Source organism: Gobius niger, assembly GCF_951799975.1.
Source record: "Gobius niger genome assembly, chromosome: 8".
Classification (NCBI taxonomy): Eukaryota; Metazoa; Chordata; class Actinopteri; order Gobiiformes; family Gobiidae; genus Gobius; species Gobius niger.
Genome location: NC_136859.1, coordinates 38,361,005 through 38,382,927, shown reverse-complemented (window position 1 = coordinate 38,382,927; position 21,923 = coordinate 38,361,005). Strand labels below are relative to the sequence as shown.

General features: G+C 44.3%; 1 protein-coding gene across 2 annotated transcripts; it reads left to right on the top strand.

Moving 5' to 3' along the window:
- The first annotated feature begins 979 nt into the window (after nt 1-979).
- smarcc1a (SWI/SNF related BAF chromatin remodeling complex subunit C1a) lies at nt 980-21,220 on the top strand. 2 transcript variants are annotated; one of them, XM_079562214.1, is made up of 28 exons: nt 980-1,237; nt 3,045-3,164; nt 3,241-3,326; nt 4,465-4,546; nt 4,625-4,717; nt 4,792-4,861; nt 4,928-4,997; nt 6,060-6,135; nt 6,380-6,505; nt 7,531-7,649; nt 9,071-9,198; nt 9,395-9,439; nt 9,536-9,573; nt 10,985-11,106; nt 11,181-11,252; nt 11,328-11,441; nt 12,587-12,740; nt 12,874-12,981; nt 13,062-13,121; nt 14,215-14,473; nt 14,547-14,708; nt 17,217-17,272; nt 17,354-17,516; nt 18,691-18,869; nt 18,948-19,082; nt 19,556-19,979; nt 20,424-20,549; nt 20,623-21,220. In XM_079562214.1, the coding sequence occupies exons 1-28, from the start codon at nt 1,052-1,054 to the stop codon at nt 20,712-20,714; spliced, it is 3,465 nt and encodes a 1,154-aa protein (XP_079418340.1). In that variant the 5' UTR covers nt 980-1,051; the 3' UTR covers nt 20,715-21,220. The 2 variants fall into 2 exon arrangements, with proteins under 2 accessions (XP_079418340.1, XP_079418339.1); XM_079562213.1 differs by having other exon boundaries at nt 13,059-13,121.
- Nucleotides 21,221-21,923: the final 703 nt, after the last annotated feature.

Genomic DNA, 21,923 nt, shown 5'->3' with positions numbered 1-21,923 from the left:
CCGTGGATCGCCGGGCATGCTGGGACATTTCTCCTAAATTCCTCTTCCTCATCGTTCTCATAGAATATCAGGCTGTTTTTTTTTTGTCAACTGCATTCATGAAACTGCGGCACAAATACTGTTCAATGTTCATCACAGTGACCTAAATGTGGAGCCCCTCGGAGGCTCGATGCCTGACACGGTGCATAATGAGCAGAACAGTAACATCTTGCACAATGTAGTACATCGAGAAAGTACCAGCCTGAGGAAGGTTTTGGAAAAGAGACCCTGACAGATTCCTGAGCTCTGCCCTGATCTGCACATAACTATAAACAATTAAAGCATTTCTGACTATTACTTCAAAATGACCCAAATTCATTCATTCATTCATTCACTATTGTCAGTGTAAATATTAACTATGTCAATACAGCCTCCTATTTTTTTTCTATCATGGCGACTTGTAAACAAGCAGCAACCAGAAAACCATGCTTGCAACTTGACTGCCACCGGGTCTGAGTCACCAATACACACTAATGGAATCACAAAGAAGTTAACAAGCTTCTGTTTCACTTAAACAGTGTTTACAGCCAAGTTTGAGTGAAAAAAAAATCTCCATTGTTTTAACTGGACGTACAACATCCCTCTCTTCCATCGTCGTTCTCCAGTAGTATTTACTCTCATTGACAGTTAATGAGTGAAAAAAACGCAACACGCTACCACACCTGCAGTGGCGCTTATGGCCTCTAGGGGGATGAGTTACTTAGTACTGCTTTAAGAGGTTAATAAAAACAATTAACCTCTCACATTTCCTGCCTGTTTGCACACACTGGATGTTTCTAAGAATGTGAAAAGTACATTTCTCCATTGTGTATAAACAAGGCTATCTTATCTTATCTGGGAAGCTGCGCCATCTTAAAAACTACATTTCCCACAATCCTCTAATCTCGCGTCACATAAACCTCCCCTCCGTGTGCGCCTGCGCAGTGTCATTCGGAGCAGAGCGGTGCAGACGCGTGCGCCGCGGGGAGAGAGACAAACAGCTTCCACACAAACCTCCATAGACAAAAACACAATGGCGACGGCGACCACAGCGGCGAGCGGAGCGGCCTCAGGTGGACCCGCTGCCGGCGCGGTCAGCGGGGGCACGGCCGTGGGCAGGAAAAAGGACGGAGCCCCCTCTTCCAAATTCTGGGAGAGCTCGGAGACCGTCTCGCAGCTGGAGACGGTTCGGCTCTGGATCGGGAAGCACTACAAGAAGGTTAGTGTTAGCTAGCGCCACACCGCTCCATTGATTTGAACCAAGGCCCCGCCGCTTCCCGCGGGCACAATGGACCACAGCTGTCCAAAGTGATGCACACTTTAGCACAGATAACACCACGGGACTGTGTCCACGCGCTTTTGACTCCTACAGCCCTCACGTCCGCGTCCTCAGAAGGAAGAGCTAACGCGTCTCTGCAAAGTTGTTATCGTTTCATGCTAACATCCTGTTAGCATGTTAGCTGCCTCCTCTTTAACGTTATAAAACACATCCAGGGGACATCCCACCGCTCAAACCACACGCGCATTTAGTTCTATCTCCACTTATTCCCCACTTTACATTCCCGATCGCTTTTATTGCGAAGTTGTCCATTGAACTGTTGAGTTGTTAGCCTCGAGCTGACAGGCTAGCGGCTAAAGCAGACACCGAGTCACGGGGTCATGCAAACCGAGAGCTCGGACGTGCACACTGAAGTTTTGCTGTTAAATTAATACTCGTCCCCTTTGATGCCCAACATGTGCGAACTACTGTACGAGCGAGCGCCGGGGTTTAGTCAACACAGCAGCTGCTCTCCTCGCCCACAGACAAACAATAGACCGGAGCCAGACTGGTCCTCACGCGCTGGCACTTGGCGCTGTTTGTTTAGTGTTTCAAATACACAGTCATGCAGATCTTTGAGTTCACTTCAGCTGTCACACGTTTTGGTTTCCATTTAGTTTGTTTCTGTCTGATGCTATGGGGACTTTCTGGATTTATGTTGCTGTCTGATAACAATTTACAATATTACCAAACAATATGATGTATTAATATGAAAAAACAAACAAAAACAAGCTAGGGCAAAATGGTAAAAAAGAAAAAGAAAAAAAAGAACCCGGTTGATGCTTAAATAGTTTCTAGGTCAGCATCAATTTGACCTAAAATGACAAAAATGTTAACTTGAATTTTTTATGTCTTATAATTGAATATACTTTTTCTGTTGAAAACAATCCAAGTAGAAAGTGGGTCTGCCAAGCTTTGCCTTTGTCCTTATATCTATAATTGGAGCTTTGAACCTTTTTCTGGAAGCCGCTGTAACCTCATTTTTAAAATATGAATTGCTGAATTGTCCTTGGCCCCTTTATCGTCTCTCTATGTTCTATTTCAGAAACTTATTTAGCTGCTGTCAGAGGCGAGTAGTACTCGGTTACACTTACTCAAGTACATGTAACTTTTTATAGAAGTGGTGCTTCTTGGAGTAGGTTTTCATACAGAACGTTTTGCTTCTACTTGAGTAAAATTATCATGAAAAGTCTGTACTCTTACTTAGTGAAAAATAGTTGTTAGTTTTCCCTCTGCGAGTAAATATTCAAGTGTCAAATGCTTCATTTTGATCCATAAAATAGATGTAGATCGTCTCATGCTCCTTGTTCTACTAGAATTATTTTGTTATTGTGTATTTTCCTGCCACTCCTAGAACTGCCACCTTAACGTGGTGGAGGGTAAAGATCCTGAGCTCTGTTGTCGGGGGCTTCGTGCCCCTGGTAGGGTCTCCTATGGCAAACAGGTCCTAGGTGACGGGTCAGACAAAGAGCGGTTCAGAAGCCCCTTATGTGACAACAGGCTCAGTTAGAACCGTGAGGCCGTCCTTCTGTGGACCCACCACCTGCAGGAGGAGCCATAAGAACCATGAGGCCGTCCTTCTGTGGACCCGCCACCTGCAGGAGGAGCCATAAGGGCTGGTGCAATGTTATTTGGGCAGCTCCAGCAGGTGCTGTACTCTACCCACCTCTGGCTGCTGTTTTTAAACCTATTGCTCTCTCTCCTGCAGTACGTCCAGAACGACTCTCCTTCCAGCAAAAACCTGGCCGGGCTTGTGATCCAGCTGCTGCAGTTCCAGGAGGATGCCTTCGGACGTAGAGTCAACAACCCCGCGCTCACGAAGCTTCCTGTAGGTCAAACGGACACTCGAAAATGTGCAGACTTTGAACTGTATTGAATCATGAGTTCTGTCTTTGTTTCTGTAGGCAAAATGTTTCATGGATTTCAAAGCTGGGGGAGCTCTGTGCCACATCCTGGGTTCAGTCTACAAGTTCAAAAGTGAACAGGGATGGTGAGTTGGCAACTATCGTTTTGGATACGCTTCAACCCTAGCCTGATGGTTGTTGATATACCCAGCAATGAGTTTGTGAAGTTTGGAGTTAGAATCTTTTGTAGTTTGTGAGATAAATAGGTTTAAAAAAGTGTGTGTCAGGCAGTATTGATGACTGATGCACAATTCTGGAGTTCAGCATTCACTCTTTTGTACTTTTGCGGTTATGGTTACATGCGAAATACAAAGATACCGACTTCACACCTTCACTGTTGGGTTAATCAACGATCAAAATGGTATTAAATCTATATTTCTTAGATTTGTTTTCCCCTTGGGGACGGAACCCACCACAATGACTATTTTTACAGAATACATTTGTCAAAAACACAGAAACTATGATGTAAAACAAGTTCCACTGCAGCTCTGTCTGAAATTTTACAACAGTTGTTTTCTCAAAACTTTGTCCCAACTGATATAGTTTTCAATATCAAAATTTCACTCCTCGGTTTGATTGAATGTTTACAAATCGTACGAAATTAAAAATGCAGACAATTCATTTTTGCCTTTGTGGCTTTACAAACATGATATTTAGGCATTGAAATTGTATTAAAAAGTATTAAATGTGACATTCTGCTATGTGTAGAAACTAGGGCTGAACAATATGGACAAAATTTCATATATCGATATTAATGCCAGGTATCTCGATATCGATACGATGCGATATAACTACGGGTTCGGTGAAAACCAACAAATTAAAACTTCATAATACAAAATAGTGCAGTTTTATTGTTGAAAGTCTATGTTGTTTATATCTTGCTTTTTCAATATTAATGTCTTGAATGTTAATATGTTGATATCGATACGATGACGATATATCTTTCAGCCCTAGTAGAAACCTTGCAAGCAAATTGGGGATTGCAGAATTTTTTGCTGACCTGTTTTGTTTTGTGTTGATTTGATATGGAATGGCCCTCCTGTGACTGAGCGCACTTCTTACCATTGGATACTGTATGACTGTGTGCGAATGGATCCCATGTTGCTTTGCTCAAAAATGTCCCTGACTTTGTGGGAGTGTAGGAAACACTTAGACATTCTAAACAGATCTCAGCATTAAGTATCAATGTAGATCATTCTGAACCTACACTTTGCACTGTTTCAGGCGTCGCTTTGACCTCCAGAATCCCTCTCGAATGGACCGTAATGTGGAAATGTTTCTAAATGTCGAGAAGAACTTGGTACAGGTAAGATTATAAATGTTTTTTTGTAATCCTCTATTTTACGTGGAGGACCCAGATTCATTGCACATCCTCTGTCTCCAGAACAACTGTCTGACCAGACCCGTCGTCTTCCTGTCACCTGACATTGAGCAGAAACAAGCCAGTAAGCTCAAAGACATCATCAAGAGGCACCAGGTACAAACTGTTTCAAAGACTCCCTAATGATGTGAACTTGTTTGTTGACCCCGTTTTTTGGCAAATGTTTTCAGGGCTCCATCACTGATGAAAAGTCAAAGGCCACTCACGTTATTTACCCCTCTCCAACTCAGCAAGAAGAAGGTAAGCACTGCACTGTCTGATATATTTGAGCTTTTGTGTTGAGAGTTAATTGTGCTTCTGTCACAGAGGAGTGGCTGCGTCCCGTTCTGAAGAAAGACAAGCAGATGCTGGTGCACTGGGGAGGGTTCCCGGACAGGTGAGACCCCAAAGTGCAGAGTCCCGGTAAAGCACAGGCCTCGCTCGATGTGCATTTGGGGAATTACTTTGAAATATTTGTATTGCACAATCCAGTTGAGGATGTCAAAGCCAGATTTACTCCCCGTTTCATCACTAATACAGTATGTGTGTATCTCTTGCATAAGTGTGGCCGTAATAACCACACATACGCTCTATCTGCAAACTCCCGAAGCCTGCTCAATGCGCTCTGTATTTATTGCTTCAATGTGAAGTTTCTGTGATGAAAAGTGTGATCCGGCTGCTTTAGTGCAGATGTTGGCATTCAACACAAGCATGCGCACATCGCCGATGTTCTGTCACAGAGCGGGAGCGCTTTACTGGGTCAGAGACGTATGACAACTGTGCAGACGGGTGCTCTTCAAAAAACAGTGAATTATAAAATATGCCCTGATGTAAAAAACATGAAAATAGACAAAGTAGTCTGAGGTACACTGACCGCTTAGAATAAAGGACTTCTATTCAGTGAGTGTGCCTAAGACTACTTTGTCTATTTTCATGTGGACATGTACATCTGAATGATTTGCTGTGGAAAGTAGTATTCAAAGAAGAAAGTAGTAAAATATCCTTTTGCAATATAGCGCAATACTTTGGTTTGATACGTGTATCATATCAGAAACCATGTGCTGATCCAGACTTTTAAAATGCTTCAGCTACTCATTTTCTGCGCTTTTCAAAATGTTTTAATCAATACAGATTTATTTATTTTTAATTTATACATTTTGCGTGTTTGGGGTAAAATATCTCTATATATGGGGTTTGTTATAATGAAAAAATCCTAAATTAAATACTTGAAATATTGCACTGTATGGTATTGGGCCCTCAGTATGGTGATGTGTATTGGATCATGGCAAAAGTGTATTGTCCCAGCCCTAGGAAGTATAAATCTATTTATCTATCAAATGTAGGGTAAAAGGCCAATCCTCAAACTACTTCAGTAAAGTCCTTCACTTACTTTGTTACTAGCTCTCCCTGTAAATGGTGAGAAAACGCCTCTGACGACACTTTGTATTCCGTTCCTCAGCTATGACACCTGGATGTCCGCAAACGAAGTGGACGGAGACGTGGAGGATCCCCCGAGCAACGACAGGCCATGGAAGGTGAGCCATGAGATACTAGCATAAAATGTATTTTCGATACCAGTACTTTAATGATACTTGGTTTTACCGATACCTGAACGATACTCTTTCTGATACCTATACTAAAACAATTGTAATCTAGAACCAACAGAAATATTAAAAATGTACAAATTTACAATATCGGGTTCATCTCCAGTGTCGAGAAATGGGTCAAAATTGGGAGAAATTGTTGCAAAAATAGGGAAAACATTTTTTTTTTGCTCAGGTCCAAGTCAAGTGGGTGCTGGACACAGACGCCTTCAACGAGTGGATGAACGAGGAGGACTACGAGATGGACGACAACAAGAAGCCAGTCAGTTTCCGCCAGAGGATCTTCCCCAAAGAGGAGGAGGTAGGACCAGCACAATGTCCCGTATGAAGTGTTGTCCAACTGTTTATTCCTGCTGTCGTTTTTGCATGTTAAGTCTGCACGCTCTTACCGCATCCAGCCACTGTCCGTTACCCATCCTATCCTCACCTTTCCTCATGAGTCTGTCCGATGTGTTCAGGGGTTTCCGTAGCAAAAGGCGCGTGTTAGATGATCAGAAAGTTCCATCTGGCGAGGCACGTCCAACCTGTGAAAGGCCAAACATTGTGTTGAATGTTAGAATACGCGTATAGGCCGGCTGGTTCTTAAAATAGCTGACTTTTTGTCTGATATTTTGTTCCCCGTATTGCTGGGTTGCAGGTTCTATAATATGATGATGTCACCGGACCCAACGGGGGGCGGAGCCAGTTTGTCCTATTAACAGCATTACACTTCCACAAGTCGTAGCTAAAAAGAAATGTGTGGATTAGAAACATAATCAGTAATCTCAGTCACTGGGTCCATGATCTCTCTGTACAAGACCAAACATTTCCTCAAAGACAAAATCATTTTTCCTCTATACAATAGTATAGGCTTTTAGAATGCTGAGATGTCACCTGCAACCCAGCAATTGCACGTCCGGTAAAGTGCATATGACTCATTGACACAATTTAAAACACAGTTAACACAATTATATTCAAGATTTTGCTAAAAATGTTGCCCGCTTTCTTTAGTTTGACCTATTTTGTGATGTTTATAGTTTCAGTTTTTGCAGTAATGGAGGGTTTACAAATTTGAAGAATTTCCATATGCACAAGGTGTTTCAAACCTCATCTGGTAAGGTGTAGTTTGAAGAATGTCCGACTCCAGTTTGCAGGAGCCCTGGCCCACCCTTCACCCCCAGCATCTCGCCCCACCTCTCCGCCCCCTCCCCAGTCGTCCCCCCGATGCTTTGCTCCCCTTCCCTTGTGTGTGCGACCGTTCCATCCTCTCATTCTCTCATTCTGCGGCTCTTTCTCTCCATCCTCCATCCCTCCACTCCCTGCTCTGCGCGGGGTTTGTCTGATCAGTCTTCCCGTACACCCGATCGCAAGGAGCGCAAGGCCAACTCTGCGGGGAAGAAGAGGAGGCGCTCGCCATCGCCGCCCAGCACGCCCGTCGAGTCCCGCAAGAAGGGAGGCAAGAAGGGGTGAGGAGTAGGAACACGAACATCACGAATTACAACTGATATGTGTGTGACAATGGCTCAACCTCAGCTACATTTTCCATCTAAGGGGCCTTCTCATGGCAGTTTCTGATGACTGCGACGCCCTCCAGACCAAAGCCCTGCATCTATAATGTCTGGGGGCACCAAAAACTGCCTCAAGGAAGCTCTCTAGATGGAGTGTGAAATGTTTTCAGTCCAGTTGTCTTTGTTTCATAAGTCCAGGCTCCTCTCTAGTGCCACAAGTAGAAATCCCAGTCAAAATCTACATAGGCATGAAAAATGTTTACAAGAACGATGGCAGCGATTCAGCCAGGTGGTTACTCCTGGATATAAAACCAATGGCCACTGGTTGCACTGTTTATGACTGCGACGTCTGGGGCCGCCATTGCTGTAGTACCTCCATATGCGGGCGGCAAAACAAGCTAGTTTCACATTAGATAGTGTTGCACTTTACACACGTTTTAAACAACTGTAAAGCTTGGTTTCTATTTTTTTTTTATTACTTTCTACAGCTTGATATTGCTCCTGTGATAACGCTGGGTTAGCTACAACGTGCCCCGAACTACGTGCCCCGTGAGGGCTAAGTCTACAGTGAAGATCCCGCTCTTATGCCCTTAGGAACATGCTCCGTCAGAGCAGGGTAGAAGGAGTCTGTGAATCTGCCTTTATGTCTATTAGTACTTCTATATTATAATATATCTCCACTAGGGTCAGTTATAAGGTCCGTCGTGCTTTAAAGTTGTTGTAATCAAATTATTTTCTTGTAGTAGAGAAAGTTTTTTTTGTACCATAGATCTATGTTGTAAATGTGACATTTATGAAAGAAAAACAGATAATGCGCACTGTTGTGTGTTAAATACAGCACATTTTCCTCTCTGTCTCGCTATGAACTCAAGCTAAGATGAACCTCTTAAATCAAGTGAACAATCACAATGTTGAAGGTCTGTGAGAACTAGAAACACATTCAGGCAACAGCTGAGAGATTTCACTCAACCACCTCAGACTTACACAGTTTGATGCAGGTAGTGAAGCTTTAACCTGTTTATTGTTTATGTGGTGCGGACAGTGCATGTTAATGAACATAAGACTCATGCTGCCTCGGTGGAAATGGGCTAATGTCCCTCACTCGCACTCCTATTCATCCTGGCCTATTGTACATGTTTTTAGTAGTAGTGGAAACCGGAGCACCCAACCTTGAGTATGGGTATGAATGTGCTCCTCTAACTTTCACTCGGGCTGTGAGAAAAGTTCTAGCCCTGTAGTTCAGACCTTTACAAACATGTTCTGGATTGTTGTAGCAGTTTATATTTCAGCGCTCTACTCAGGCCCCTCTTCTATGATCCAGACAGGCCACACTCGTCACATCTGCATATCCTTTACTTTCCCTACGTCGTCCTCCACAGAAACCCTGGGTCTCACTGGAAGCGTCGTGGTCAGCGCGGTGAAGAGGACGACACTGAGGAGGATCTGACCAAAGACCTGGACGACTCCTCTGCAGGGGCCAGCGTGGACGAGAGCATGTCCAAAAATGGTACCACTGCAGCAGCACGCAACCATCACTCCACTGTGCAACAATCCAGCTTAGATATGCGGTTGCTGTTTTCAATTTAAACCTCATTTAATTCCTTTGGCCCTTAAAGGATTAAATTGTATTCAAACAGTCATTCAATTTAGATTTCTTTTAAAAATATGTTGTAATCATGCTGTTGTTTTTCCGCTCTCTGCAGCAAATTCAAAGAAGGATGACTCCACTCCTATGAAAGGGGACATGGGTATGTTTTTCACAGACCTTTGTCTAAGTGAAGCGCATTTCCAACTAAAACCTGATTGATTTATTATTATTATTCTTTATTTGTTGTTATTTTCAGATGACATGGAAGAAGACTCCATGATGTCTGGTGGAAAGGTGAGTCCATCTGAAAGGATCCACCCTACTGTCTCTGTGTGCATCTAATAATGAAGTTAAAGTTCAGTCAAAATGCAAAATGTATGGTCTACAACACAGTTCAGTTGCAAGTTTCACAAATCTTTTCATCTGCCTGTTGGATTAAAATGTAATTCTGGCTTCAGATATGTAGGAAAAGAAAGAATCTTTTGCAAAACCCCCTCATACATTGTGGCTGGAGAATCATGACTAATAGGTTACCTCACTGAATAAGAACTCTAACCGCGGAGGACGTTTAGCAAGTAGCTAATTTAACAACAATGCTCATATTCCTTCAACACTGGACTAACGAAAAAGGAGAGCTTACCCGGTGGTCAGCTTGACTAGTTTTCTCCCCTGATTTCCGATCACCATGGTTTGTGCGTGCGTGTGCGTGTGTTGCACATTTTGAGTACATCCTTGCACATTATAACCCATTTTGCTTCGATCTGGAGGATGTTGTGCTGGTATTGCACCAAAAACGGTCACTAGCACTCGCTCACTCCCTGTTATAACATGTGTTAAACTTGATGTACAAATACGGCTTTTTTACTACCATTATACCAATACTGGGGGTCCGAGTATATGTCCATATCCGACATTAACCGATGCCAAGAGACTTTCTTAAAAGTGGCTGCCATGACTGACTAAGAGGGCGGTTCTCTTTTCCTCATTTTTAGATCAATAAAGTCTTATCTTTTCTTACAAACAAGGTGTTACAGTTAAATTCATCTATTATTAAACTAATGGACATTGCACAAGGATCACTTAACTTTTCAGCACTAAATATCCTTTGGTTTATGCTCTTTAAGGTACATTAATATAAACAACTCACCACATGAACTGATCATTACAACTGCATTTCATAAACTAAAATACAAACACTTAGCCACTCCAGCAGTGGCTATTTTATTTAATTTTATTACTTTAGGTGATCAGTCATAGTTTCTGTCCCAGACTTGATTAGTTGCTGATAGCATTAGCATACTGTTGCTAGCTGCAGCATTTTGCGTGGTTAAAACTAAGGACAGGATTGGATCAGAGCATCCCCAGTTAAACTCCAGTTGTTAACGTAGCTAATAACAGTGAAAAGTCAGTTGTGGCATTAAAAATGCTGTATTTTGAGCATGAAAATGTCATTACTGCTAATTGTCAACCCTGTTTCTAATAAAATACATTGTCAAACTGTTTCTTCAATGTTCGATGTATTATCCATATAGTAAGAAGCCTCAATATGTCACATTTAGGTCTTCCATCTGACGGAGATTATTTAAAAATGTGCAAAAGTTCAGTAATGTCCATTAATTTGGTGTTCATGATTTTTGTGTGAACTGAATAGATCCTGCTGTGTTGAAATGATTAGGTCAGATTGAATTGACTTGTGTTTCTGCAGGACGACGAGGAGCAGGGCAAAAGTGAAACCAACCGGCTGCTGGACTCCGGAGAGGACAATGTGACCGAACAAACCCACCACATCGTTGTCCCGAGCTACGGCGCCTGGTTCGACTATAACTGGTGAGAACATCAAGCCACCGTGTGAAGCTTCTTAAAAGTTATGATTAAATGAACACTTTGTCTCTCGCCCACAGCATCCACGAGATCGAGAGACGAGCACTGCCCGAGTTCTTCAACGGCAAAAACAAGTCGAAAACCCCGGAGATGTAAGTGACTGATCCTCTCACTCTTACCACGAAAGGTTTTGTCATGAAGCTAAACATAGCGCTCTTCTTTAATAGTTACTTGGCCTATCGGAACTTCATGATCGACACGTATCGACTGAACCCTCAGGAGTATCTCACCTCCACCTCGTGCCGCAGGAACCTCACCGGAGACGTGTGCGCCATCATGAGGTGAGCTGTGGAAAATGACGTTTGCACTGTCACTGACAGAAGATCATGAAAGGCAACGAGGTTGGACTTAAACATATGATTCTGGTGTTCTTTGTAACTTCTGCTGAACCCCATCCAAAATGAACAGAAATGAAACAAAATGTGACATGCTGGAAGAGCAACAGTAACACAAAAATGCAATGAAAAAGTGACCAAAACATGATGATGAAAACACAACAGAAAAACGTTTAAAAAAAAAAAAAGCAACCAAAAAGTCAGATCAATCAAATCAAATTCACTTTATTTATCCGTTAGGAACTTCATTTGCAGACGAAGTGCCAGTATGGGCCCGATAAAAGCAGAACATCCACAGACATACAACACAATCAACACGTGCAATAGGCAATAATAAATACATTAAAAACAATATAGTGGGCCTTTGATAGACCATGGTCCACACAGTCATTCATTCAGCAGGCGGATGGAGGTCGGGAGGAAAGTGGAGGTCGCCCTGTTTGTCCCCAGAGGGAGGGATGAGATACAGCCTGACCTTACTGACTTTAGTTGTATCGGCTCCGATATCCAATACCAGTAACGGATCGGTGCATCCCTAGTTATGAGGGAACTGCCATCTGACAGCGGTTCGCTAATTGGGGTATTGGGTATAGACTGAGCCAAAAAATTGGCTCAGTATCGGATTGTACTTTTAAAAAAAAAAAAAACACAACTTTCACCAACGAATTCTCCATGAATACGCTGTACCTCAGGAGAATTCAATCAGAGAGTTTGTTGTTGCCTTTGCAAACGTTTGTAAAAGTACTTTTAATCACTGCGCAAAATACCGCAGATAACAGCACTCATGCAAGGAAAGTCTTTGTTGGTGTCACAATGGAGAAAAGAGGTTCTGTTGGTAAATAGACTCCCTGAAAAAGAGATTGATCTCAGTGGGACTTTCCTGGTTAAATGAAGGTCAAATAAAAAATAAAACAATCGGGTAACGGTAGATACAGCTTTTTTATTTTTTTCTAGATGCAACTTTTTTGCCAAATTTAAGAATCACAAAATGAACAATTTAAAGACTTCATCTGCGAGTAACATGTTTTAAATCCAATGACATGAAAGGATGATCTTTAAGTGACGTCTTCGATCGTCATTTTGTGTTCCAGGGTCCATGCGTTCCTGGAGCAGTGGGGTTTGGTGAACTACCAGGTGGACTCCGAGAGCCGCCCGCTGCCCATGGGACCTCCCCCCACCCCTCACTTCACCGTGCTGGCCGACACGCCCTCCGGACTCATGCCCCTCAACCACCGCCCGCCAACGGTTCGAACTCTCCCCAAACTCTTCCATTCAAATAACATCCCAGTACAGATGGCCACTAGAAAACCTTCAAGTCTACGCTGGGAAAGTCTTGTACAACCGAGTGCTTACACAAACACGTTTTCTGTCTGTGTAGATTCCCCCAGTGCCTCCCATGCCAAACTTTGGAGAAAAGGGAAAAGAGAAGATCGACCTGCAGAACTTCAGCCTTCGCTCCGACCTCTACTCCAAGAAAAACCCAAAGGTCTGCTGCAGTTTGTAACTTTTAAGGTTGATTTCTCGTGACGTTCTGTTGTAAACTTTAAGATTGTTTTGTTTCAGCAGAGCAAAGGAAGCACCTCGACCAGAGACTGGACTGAGCAGGAGACGCTGCTCCTTCTGGAGGTCAGTTCATCCACTGATCATGAAGCAATATAACATCACCACAAACGCACTATTACACTGAGTTCAGTTTGTGAACTGGATTTCTATGTAGTGTAGAAGTGATTACCCACAGTTGAGTAATAACATTCTGGGAGAGGAGGAACTTTTGCAGATCGGATCACGAGCACAATCGCAGCACAGTCTCCAAACGACAAACTGAAATTAGTTTCGAGAAATGTTTGGTTTGCAAGTCTGTAGCAGCACCTGGTGTTGTTCAGTCTTTGCCACATTGTTAATTAGTATCAATAAAAATTCTCTTGCGTTTATGAATGTACAAATCCATGACAATTCAGCTGACAGACGAGGTCCTACAAGAAACTGAGAGATCACATTTTCATGAGCTTGTCCAAAGCAGCTCTCTTTACATAATTAAATTTTTGTTTTCTTGGTAAGATGCAATACACCTGAAATGTGTTTATTAGGGATGGGCAGATCAAAATACCACAAAGGACACAGACTTACTGCAGACGGTTTATTGTGCTTAAAGGAATACTAGTTGGTACTTCTCTAACAATGTGCTCAGTATATTGGTTTGCACTTAAAAACAAAATTCCCGAACTTATACACACGGAGAGCAGACGAAGCAAAACATCGCCTGCTTTTTATTACTACTTCGAAATCAAGCAGAATTGATAAAGAACAGGAATAAGAGGTATTGTCATTGATGCTGCTATAGGTCAAATCTTATCAATATCCATACCTTAAAGTTTTTATTCAATTGGCACCTTCACTCCTCGGTAATAGTGCCTTTTGTTAGTATTGCATGTATTTATTACACATTTAAAGACGTTTTGTTTGTGAGAGGCTGTGGCACAAACGTACAGGGTCATCCAGCTGTATCTGTCCAACAACAGCCAGGTTGCCCTGTGTCAGAAACGTCTAATGGAGGAGCATGAGAAGGACAAGCGCATCTACACCTACAAGCTCATCGCTGCAATAAAAAGCTCACAGTGTTTATTTTTGTGTCAGGAGGGGCATCAGGTGCAAAAATCTCATTAGAAAGAAAGTAAAGTGAGTAGTTATGCCTGACGTGATTTCTGAATGTTCTGGACAGGCTCTGGAGATGTTCAAAGACGACTGGAACAAGGTTTCTGAGCATGTGGGCTCCCGAACTCAGGACGAGTGTATCCTGCACTTCCTGCGCCTGCCCATAGAGGACCCGTACCTGGAGAGCACCGAGTCCTCCCTGGGACCTCTGGCCTACCAGCCCATCCCCTTCAGCCAGTCGGGGAACCCCGTCATGAGCACCGTGGCCTTCCTGGCGTCGGTGGTGGACCCGCGCGTGGCGTCTGCAGCGGCCAAGGCGGCGCTCGGTAAGACCTGTCAGATTTAGGCCTGTTCTCCATCCACAGTGAGTATTAGAAAGGCCTGATTTGTGTCTTCCAGAGGAGTTCTCCCGGGTGCGTGAGGAGGTGCCCTCTGACATCCTGGAGGCCCATGTGAAGAAGGTGCAGGAGGCGGCCCGTAACACCGGGAAACTGGACCCCACCTTCGGGTTGGAGACGAGCGGCATCGCAGGAACGGACCCCGAGGAGCCCGAAAAGACCGGTGAGTTTCACACAACAGACAAATCAAGACTCGCCCAGATACAATACTGCTCTTAGAAAAAGGGGGAATATTCTGCTCTGAGCTGAAATCTTTCATGCTTTTTCAGTCTGATTTTTAGGGTCCAAACAAGTCCTACGTTTTTGGTTCAACTGGAGTTTGCCAGTGATCGCTGTATGACGGATGTTAAAACACTTGTGCACTGTCATATGACACTGCTCCAGTCACAGAGCATTGAAAAGTACTTGAATTTATCTTTTACATTTCTGTAAAAGCAACATTGCCAAAAAAAAATGCTAAAAAGATGATCTAAAGCACATTTTATTGCTGAAAATGTATTTCACGGCACTAATTTATGCTCAGAGGTTGACTGATGTGTTAGAAAATCAGAATTCTCTTTCATTCCTGTTTGAATGCCACAAACATGACAAATCTATTCATTTAAAAAAAAGTTGCTTTAATTAATTGTGCCAAAATATAGGCCTAAATCGTCTTTTAGAATTCAAAGGTTCTATCTGCATACACATTCACGGTGCCTCTGAGATATTCTCATATATATATATATCTTCATATAATTGAATGAGAAAGATCCTGGCTCTGGATCGAGGCCTTCACACCTTGGTGTAGCTGCACGGCCTGAGCACTAGAGCGCAGCAGACGCTGAAGTAACGCCTTGATTAATATGCAGGACATGTACATGGCTGCTCCTCACCGGTGACTCCTAATCATTGCGCAGCTCCTTTTTCCCCGGCACGTTTCAGATTCGCTCCGATAATCAGCGTCTTGACATTTCGGGGCCCGAGTTTTGGGCGCTCGCCCGCGGTGGCCTGTCACATCCAAATGAGTTGCCGAAAGCTGCGACACGTGTGTTTACTGCAGTTGTAACCAGTGGATTAAAAACAACAGACAGATGGGGAGGGGGAGGGAGGGAGGAGGGCGGCTGAATCTAGGTCATCACTCTGAAATGTGCACATTTTTTTTCCCTCCCCTTTCTCTGTTTGCCAGCGGTTTCTCCGAGCCGCCTCATCATGTTTTGCATCAATTCCTTCGCAACTATTGTATCTTTGACCACAGCAGCTGCATGTTACAGCCGGGCCCTTCTAGACTCACACTCTCACTTATCCTCCATTGCTGAAATATTGTAGATCTTCACGATACAATAAAAGTCAATGATAAAACAGTATTGAATATTTAAATGTCAAAATAACAAAGCAGGTTTTTATTCAACTGACCAAAAACAACAGTTCCTACCAAATTAGGGCCAAAATAAGGGGGAAATGACACAAAATTACCATAATCATGACAAACTGTTTTACGGAAACTGGCTTTAGTAATGTAGGGCAGTGGACTGGTACCCCCACCTCAAGGGAGTTGCAGATTATTTAGAAGCGATCAATAAAAGTACTCTTTAATCAGTACTAAGACAATGTTGTATGTTGAAAATAAAGCTAGAATTCAAACATCTGACTGTAGTCAGATGTTTGTCAAGTCAAGTGTTGTTTGAATAGCCTTTCCTTTCAAAATAATGTTCTTTTAGTGTTATTATCAAGTAGACGATCTCAGAATTATGAGAGATATTGTGTGGCTTCCTGCGATGTGGATGTCAGGTCAGCTAACAAGCGTTTTATGACCACAGGAACCTTTTGCCGTTCTTGGTGCTCTTTTAAGTACCATACCCCCCTTTGATCGCTTTCTGACAGGGGAGAACTGAGACTGGGCCGTTGTCCCTCCTTTCTAGTCACCAGGCCTGGGACAAAATATCAGATCGGATTTGGATCGCAATACTTTGTATCGTGTAGCTAGTATGGATGCTTTTTCCAGTTTGTTTTACCATGCACTCCTTTGTTTTCCAGTAATGGCACTTTGTTACTTTTTGTGTTAATGGCATTGGGTTTCTAAACAAATTTTAAGGTAAACGTGTTATAAATCATAATTTCTTACTGTATCGCAATACGCATCGGATCGGCCCCTGAGTATTGTGATGCGTATCAGATCGTGACAAAAGTGGATCGTCCCAGCCCGACTAGTCACACCTGAAACTCTTCGTATGAGACGTATGTGAGGCAAGTGCATGTGAATCACTGTGCTTTGAATCATCTTTAAAACGCGCAATCCAGCCGCTAACTTAAAGCTAGTTATACTCACCAGCTGTAGTCTAGAATTTTCCACTGTTCAAAAGTGCGACCTGGAGCTTTCGGACACACGCTACAAAGGTTGTTTTACTAAAAGCGAGCCATGTGGTGCATAAGCGCCTAATATTGCTGCGATGACGATCGGTCCCATTACCCACATGTGACTCCCGACCCACCAGTCGAGAACCAAAGGGATTAGGAGTTGTAGGATTGAAAGACTACATAAAAGTGATTGAAAATAAGGAATCAGAAAATGTACAATCTTTTCTAACAGGAGTTGGTGTCTTCCCTCTTGCAACCTCCCAACGTTCAAGGTTTTACAAGGCCTGTAAAATGATCGTATCGAGCTTAAAATCCCCAATGCCTTTTCTGATTTCAGAACCTTCAGAGGGAGAGAAAATGGACACGGACTCAGACTCCCAGCAGGGCGACAAGGTAACGCATCAGTGCCTTTTAACAATAATTCCTCTGCTATGATTTGAGTGGGAGCCTCACGTTCACTCATTCGCCCATCAGGCCGAGTCGAAGGAGGAGGCGGAGAAGCCCAACGAGTCGGCGGAGAAACCGGAGAAACCCGAGGGCACTGACAAGGTGAAGAAAGAGGGAGCAGACGCAGCCGAGTCTTCAGAGAGGGAGGAAGACGAGGCAGAGGAGGAGCAGGAGAAGGACTCTGCTGCAGGTCAGCCAAAAACACAAGGCCCTAAATCAAGCAAAGCTGACTTTTTGCAGTATTAACTTCATTGTCAATCCCCAAATGTAACGATACAGTGTGTCACCCCCGTTTGTCGCTGTACACGCGTATCATTGCACTGTATTGAGATGTGTCTAGTTATAACATCTTATCTATAACAGCAGGTGTTGGATGTAATTATGGGGCAAATTCTCATAAAACAAGCAGCATTTTGCTTTTATGTCGCTGAATAGGGAGAGTGTTTTATTAGAGAATGATTAAAACATGTCTTTGCCTCCTATAGATTTGTATCTTGATGCATGACGCTGAAATGTAATATCAGAGTACCAACAGGGGTTTTAGAAGTGTATATGCAGCTCAAGTGCATGAAAAATGAAAACTATGCTATAAAATATTGGAATTGCAAATCAAATCAAATGATCTGACAGCCCTATCCCTGTCTTTTTATTTCATTCAGTCAGAGCTAATTTAGTCACTATTTGCTGTAGATGGCGCTCCTTACATTTAACATGGTGGTGCAGAAAAACTGGTTCAATAGAAAACGGGGAAGAGCGGCACATTTATTTATCACTCATGGTTTACGTCGCCACAATAAGGACTGGAAAACATACGTGGTTAGTGCCTTCCTGCTCAAAGCTGCCAAAGAGACATACTGAAACGCGACTCGACACTTTAGTCACGTGACCCGCTGTCAGTAGACCAGGCTCCGGGGCAGTGCTGCGAAACAATCTGCTTCAGGAAGAGCAATAAGGGTTTTATTCCCTCTCATTACTCAAAACGCACTCAGTCTGTGGACAAACTCTTTCCAGTGCTGATCAGTACGTTTGGCGGTACACATATTTTCGCAGTTTTTTTTAAGCACTTGCCAGGGATTGCACCCTCTGCTGGTTTATTGTATAACTGCATTAACATATTTCACCCTAAGGTATATTTCTAGACGCGTGAATTTTACCTTGTTTTACATTAATATTTAGGTTATAGTTCAAAAATACCAATGCTAAGGTGTGGAAAGCCATTGTAAAAGCCTGGATGAAGCATGAGTGGCCTTTATTTGTTTGGCAGCCTCAGTATTATTGTGATCTATCGATCAACCCCTACTTTGATCATGGCAGCTGAACTCATTCAAAGTGGCTAAAATCTTGCGTTCCACTTGTATTTGTAGACAAGGATAAAGAGGACACCATGGAGACCTCATCCTCCGAGACCGAGAAGGAGAAGGAGGATAAGGCTTCGTCAGAGGAGGCCGAAGAGCGCAGGAAAAAGCTGGTGCACGACATCGGAGAGGGCAACATCGCCACTGCTGCTGCGGCCGCGCTGGCGTCTGCTGCCACCAAAGCCAAGGTCAGAGCGATCCTTAACTAGACTTGCACCAGTGTGTTCAGCTCGGTGTGTGTTGACACTTTCAACTCCTCTCTTTAGCATTTGGCGGCAGTAGAGGAGAGGAAGATCAAGTCTCTGGTGGCTCTGCTGGTGGAGACACAGATGAAGAAGCTGGAGATCAAACTGAGGCACTTCGAAGAGCTGGAGACCATCATGGACCGGGAGAAGGAGGCGGTGAGTGACTGCTTAAAGCGTTTTACATAGAATTAAATCTTCAATGATCACATGGCAAAGCACAAAGCAAAGTGAAGACACTGGTGTGTGTTATTGCAGTCTGTCCTTGGAGACAGTACTGAGAGTGCAAAACTGTGTCTGACTGAATAAGCACAGAGACAGTAGCCCAGTTCCCCAGCTGTAAATAGTGCATGAAAAGAGCCAGGTTTACATAAGCTTTCAAAGGGAGGCAGGCAGCTGGAAGGAGCTCACTGCCACGGGCTGTAAAGCAGTGGGCAGTTAAACACAGATTCACATGGAGAGAGCAACAAGTGCCCTGTGCCATTAGCGCTGGGACTAAACACTCCCACACAGGCTCCTGCTGCAGCAGGAGTTTCTGCTCAATAATCGCTGCTCTGTAAGTACAAAACTAAAACCAAATGTTCTGGACTCCCGTTGTTCTCATCACCTGCATGTCTCTGTCGTTTGAACAGTTGGAGCTGCAGAGGCAGCAGCTGCTCACGGAGCGTCAGGCCTTCCACATGGAGCAGCTCAAGTATGCAGAGATGAAGGCCCGCCAGCAGATGGAGCAGCAGGCTGCAGCCGCTGCCGCCGCCCAGGCACAGGGCCAGGGGCCACAGGGGCCTGGACCCCACCCTGGACCTCACCCTGGACCTCACTCTGGTCCCCATCCAGTTCAACATGGGCCGCATCCAGTACCACATCCTGGACCTCACCCCGGGCCCCCTCAGCCTGGCATGCATCCTGGAGGACCCCCACCACACCATGGAGCCCCCCCACCTCATCATGGAGCCCCCCCACCCCATCATGGAGGACCTCCACCGGGAGCTGCTATGCATCCAGGCTATCCTCCCATGGGTCACCACCCGATGGCTCCGCACCACCCCGGCCAGACAGGTGGGTTTCTTTGAACACTTCCTTGGTACAGTTTGGAGTCAATTATGGCTCTGATTTAAGACTTCAATTATTTATTTAAAGGGGCTGGATGCAAGTTCGTAATTGTACGCTCACTACTGCCACCTCAGGTCATACGTGTAACTGCACCTTCTATATTAAGCTCGTGCATGACGGCACTTCAGACCCGAAGTAACACATTTCTGAGTGACAGTGCAGGATTTTAGAGGCAGTTGTGGTGAACAGGTCTGAGCTCATTCTACACATTAGGACATGGCTGGAACATGTAGGGGGAGGAAAATACTTAATTTTAACATTTTTAAACTCCTTATAGTCCCTTTAACGAAAGAAAAAAGCCAAACTAAATCTGCTACTTCACCACGGTGTCATATGATGTTACTGTCCCCAATCCTTTAAATGGTATATTCATGGTGTCTTCCATTCCAGGCCCTATGGGACCAGGCCAGCCAATACCAGGCAGGATGATGGCTGGTCCCCCCTCTGCAGGGCCTCCTCCTGGAGGAATGCCTCCTATGATGCCTCCTCGTCACCCTGGAGCTCCCAACGGCATGTGTGAGTCCACTGTTTACTTACCTATGTAGAGTCATGAAACAACACTTCCATTAAATACATTTCTGTGCTGTAGATCCTGGCCCCGTACCTGCGCAACCTGATGCCTTGCCAGCAGCTCCTGTGGGGCCGCCTGCGCCCCCCAGTGGACGAGTGGCTGACAACTAATGGCCCTGCACAAGAAGCACACGTTCTCTGCCTCCCAGTCGCTTTGTGGCCCTTTGCTGATAGCTCAAGAATTGGACGAACTCTTGTTACAGGACACACTTCAACAAAGACTGACCCACCGTTCTCTACACTCACACAGCAGACGCCTCCGGGCACCAAAAGGCAAAGGGCGGCTGTAGTAGTAACACTGTTCTGCTCCTGGGCCAGTCGGAGGCTGGGGGGATGACTGTGTAAACAACCGTACAAGTAGTTGTAGTTGGCCAAACAGATTCGCTGGGTCTTGGACACACCTTTCCGTCTCCCGTTAGTTGAGCCTGGTCCCTGGGTGCTGACGTTAGCCTCACACATGCACAAAGAGGATCTAGCCTTGCCCTCGCTCTTGTCTTGTTGAGTATCTACCTCTCCTCCTAAGTAATACACTGTAGACGTGTGTGAGGTGCTCCTCTCTGACCACTGATAGTCCACTCTTTACGTCGTTCACTCTGTTGAAAAAAAAAAAAAGACAAGACGACACAAGCTCCACAGTCAAGTGGGCCCCGGAGGTCGGCGTGCGTGTTGCTAGAACGAAATTTGGATGTAAAAGTGTGGAGGCGGTGAGAGTGGGAACACGATGCTGTCGATGTTACTGTTAAGAACGTGATATTTAAATTTTTACTTTAAGGTTTGTAGATCTAGCAAAGTGGAGAATAACTATTATATAAACCAAAATGATGCTGTTCCTTAGTATTTGGCACATTCTCCGTTCTTAGCTGTGATCATTTAAAGAAACCGAGCCGTGTACACGTCCCGCACATATGCCCATACTATAATCTCCTGCAAACCCCCCCTCAGCCCTAACGTAGAGGGAGGAGTTTCCTTTATCCATCAACAGTTTGAGGCGCCATTACTGTAGACGTACAACTCCGTACATCCATCTGCTGCTGCCTACCTCTGACCCACACTTGACTTTTTACTCCCAATTACGTCACAATTACTACACAAAAAGCAATAGCGTCGCCCCCGTGGTCTCATCACAAAAGCATATACGCACCAATCTTTTCTTTTTTCTTCCCAAACTCCTACAAGTGTCTTTTACTCAGATCAGGCAGTCCAGTTAGTCTTGAGCAGGCACCGTTCCCGTCGCCGTTCGCTCGCTCGCACTGTTAGCCTCTGCTACCTCTTCCTCGCTCGCCCTCGCTATAGCTACCTCTTCTAGAAAAAAAAATAAAC

What these genes read in the sequence shown, in the direction of transcription:
- smarcc1a (XM_079562213.1), top strand. Translation starts at nt 1,052, where the DNA reads ATGGCGACGGCGACCACAGCGGCGAGCGGAGCGGCCTCAGGTGGACCC. An exon ending in TCCAACTCAGCAAGAAGAAG is followed by an intron (nt 4,862 to 4,927) that starts GTAAGCACTGCA and finishes CTTCTGTCACAG; the next exon opens with AGGAGTGGCTGCGTCCCGTT. An exon ending in CCATGATGTCTGGTGGAAAG is followed by an intron (nt 9,574 to 10,984) that starts GTGAGTCCATCT and finishes GTGTTTCTGCAG; the next exon opens with GACGACGAGGAGCAGGGCAA.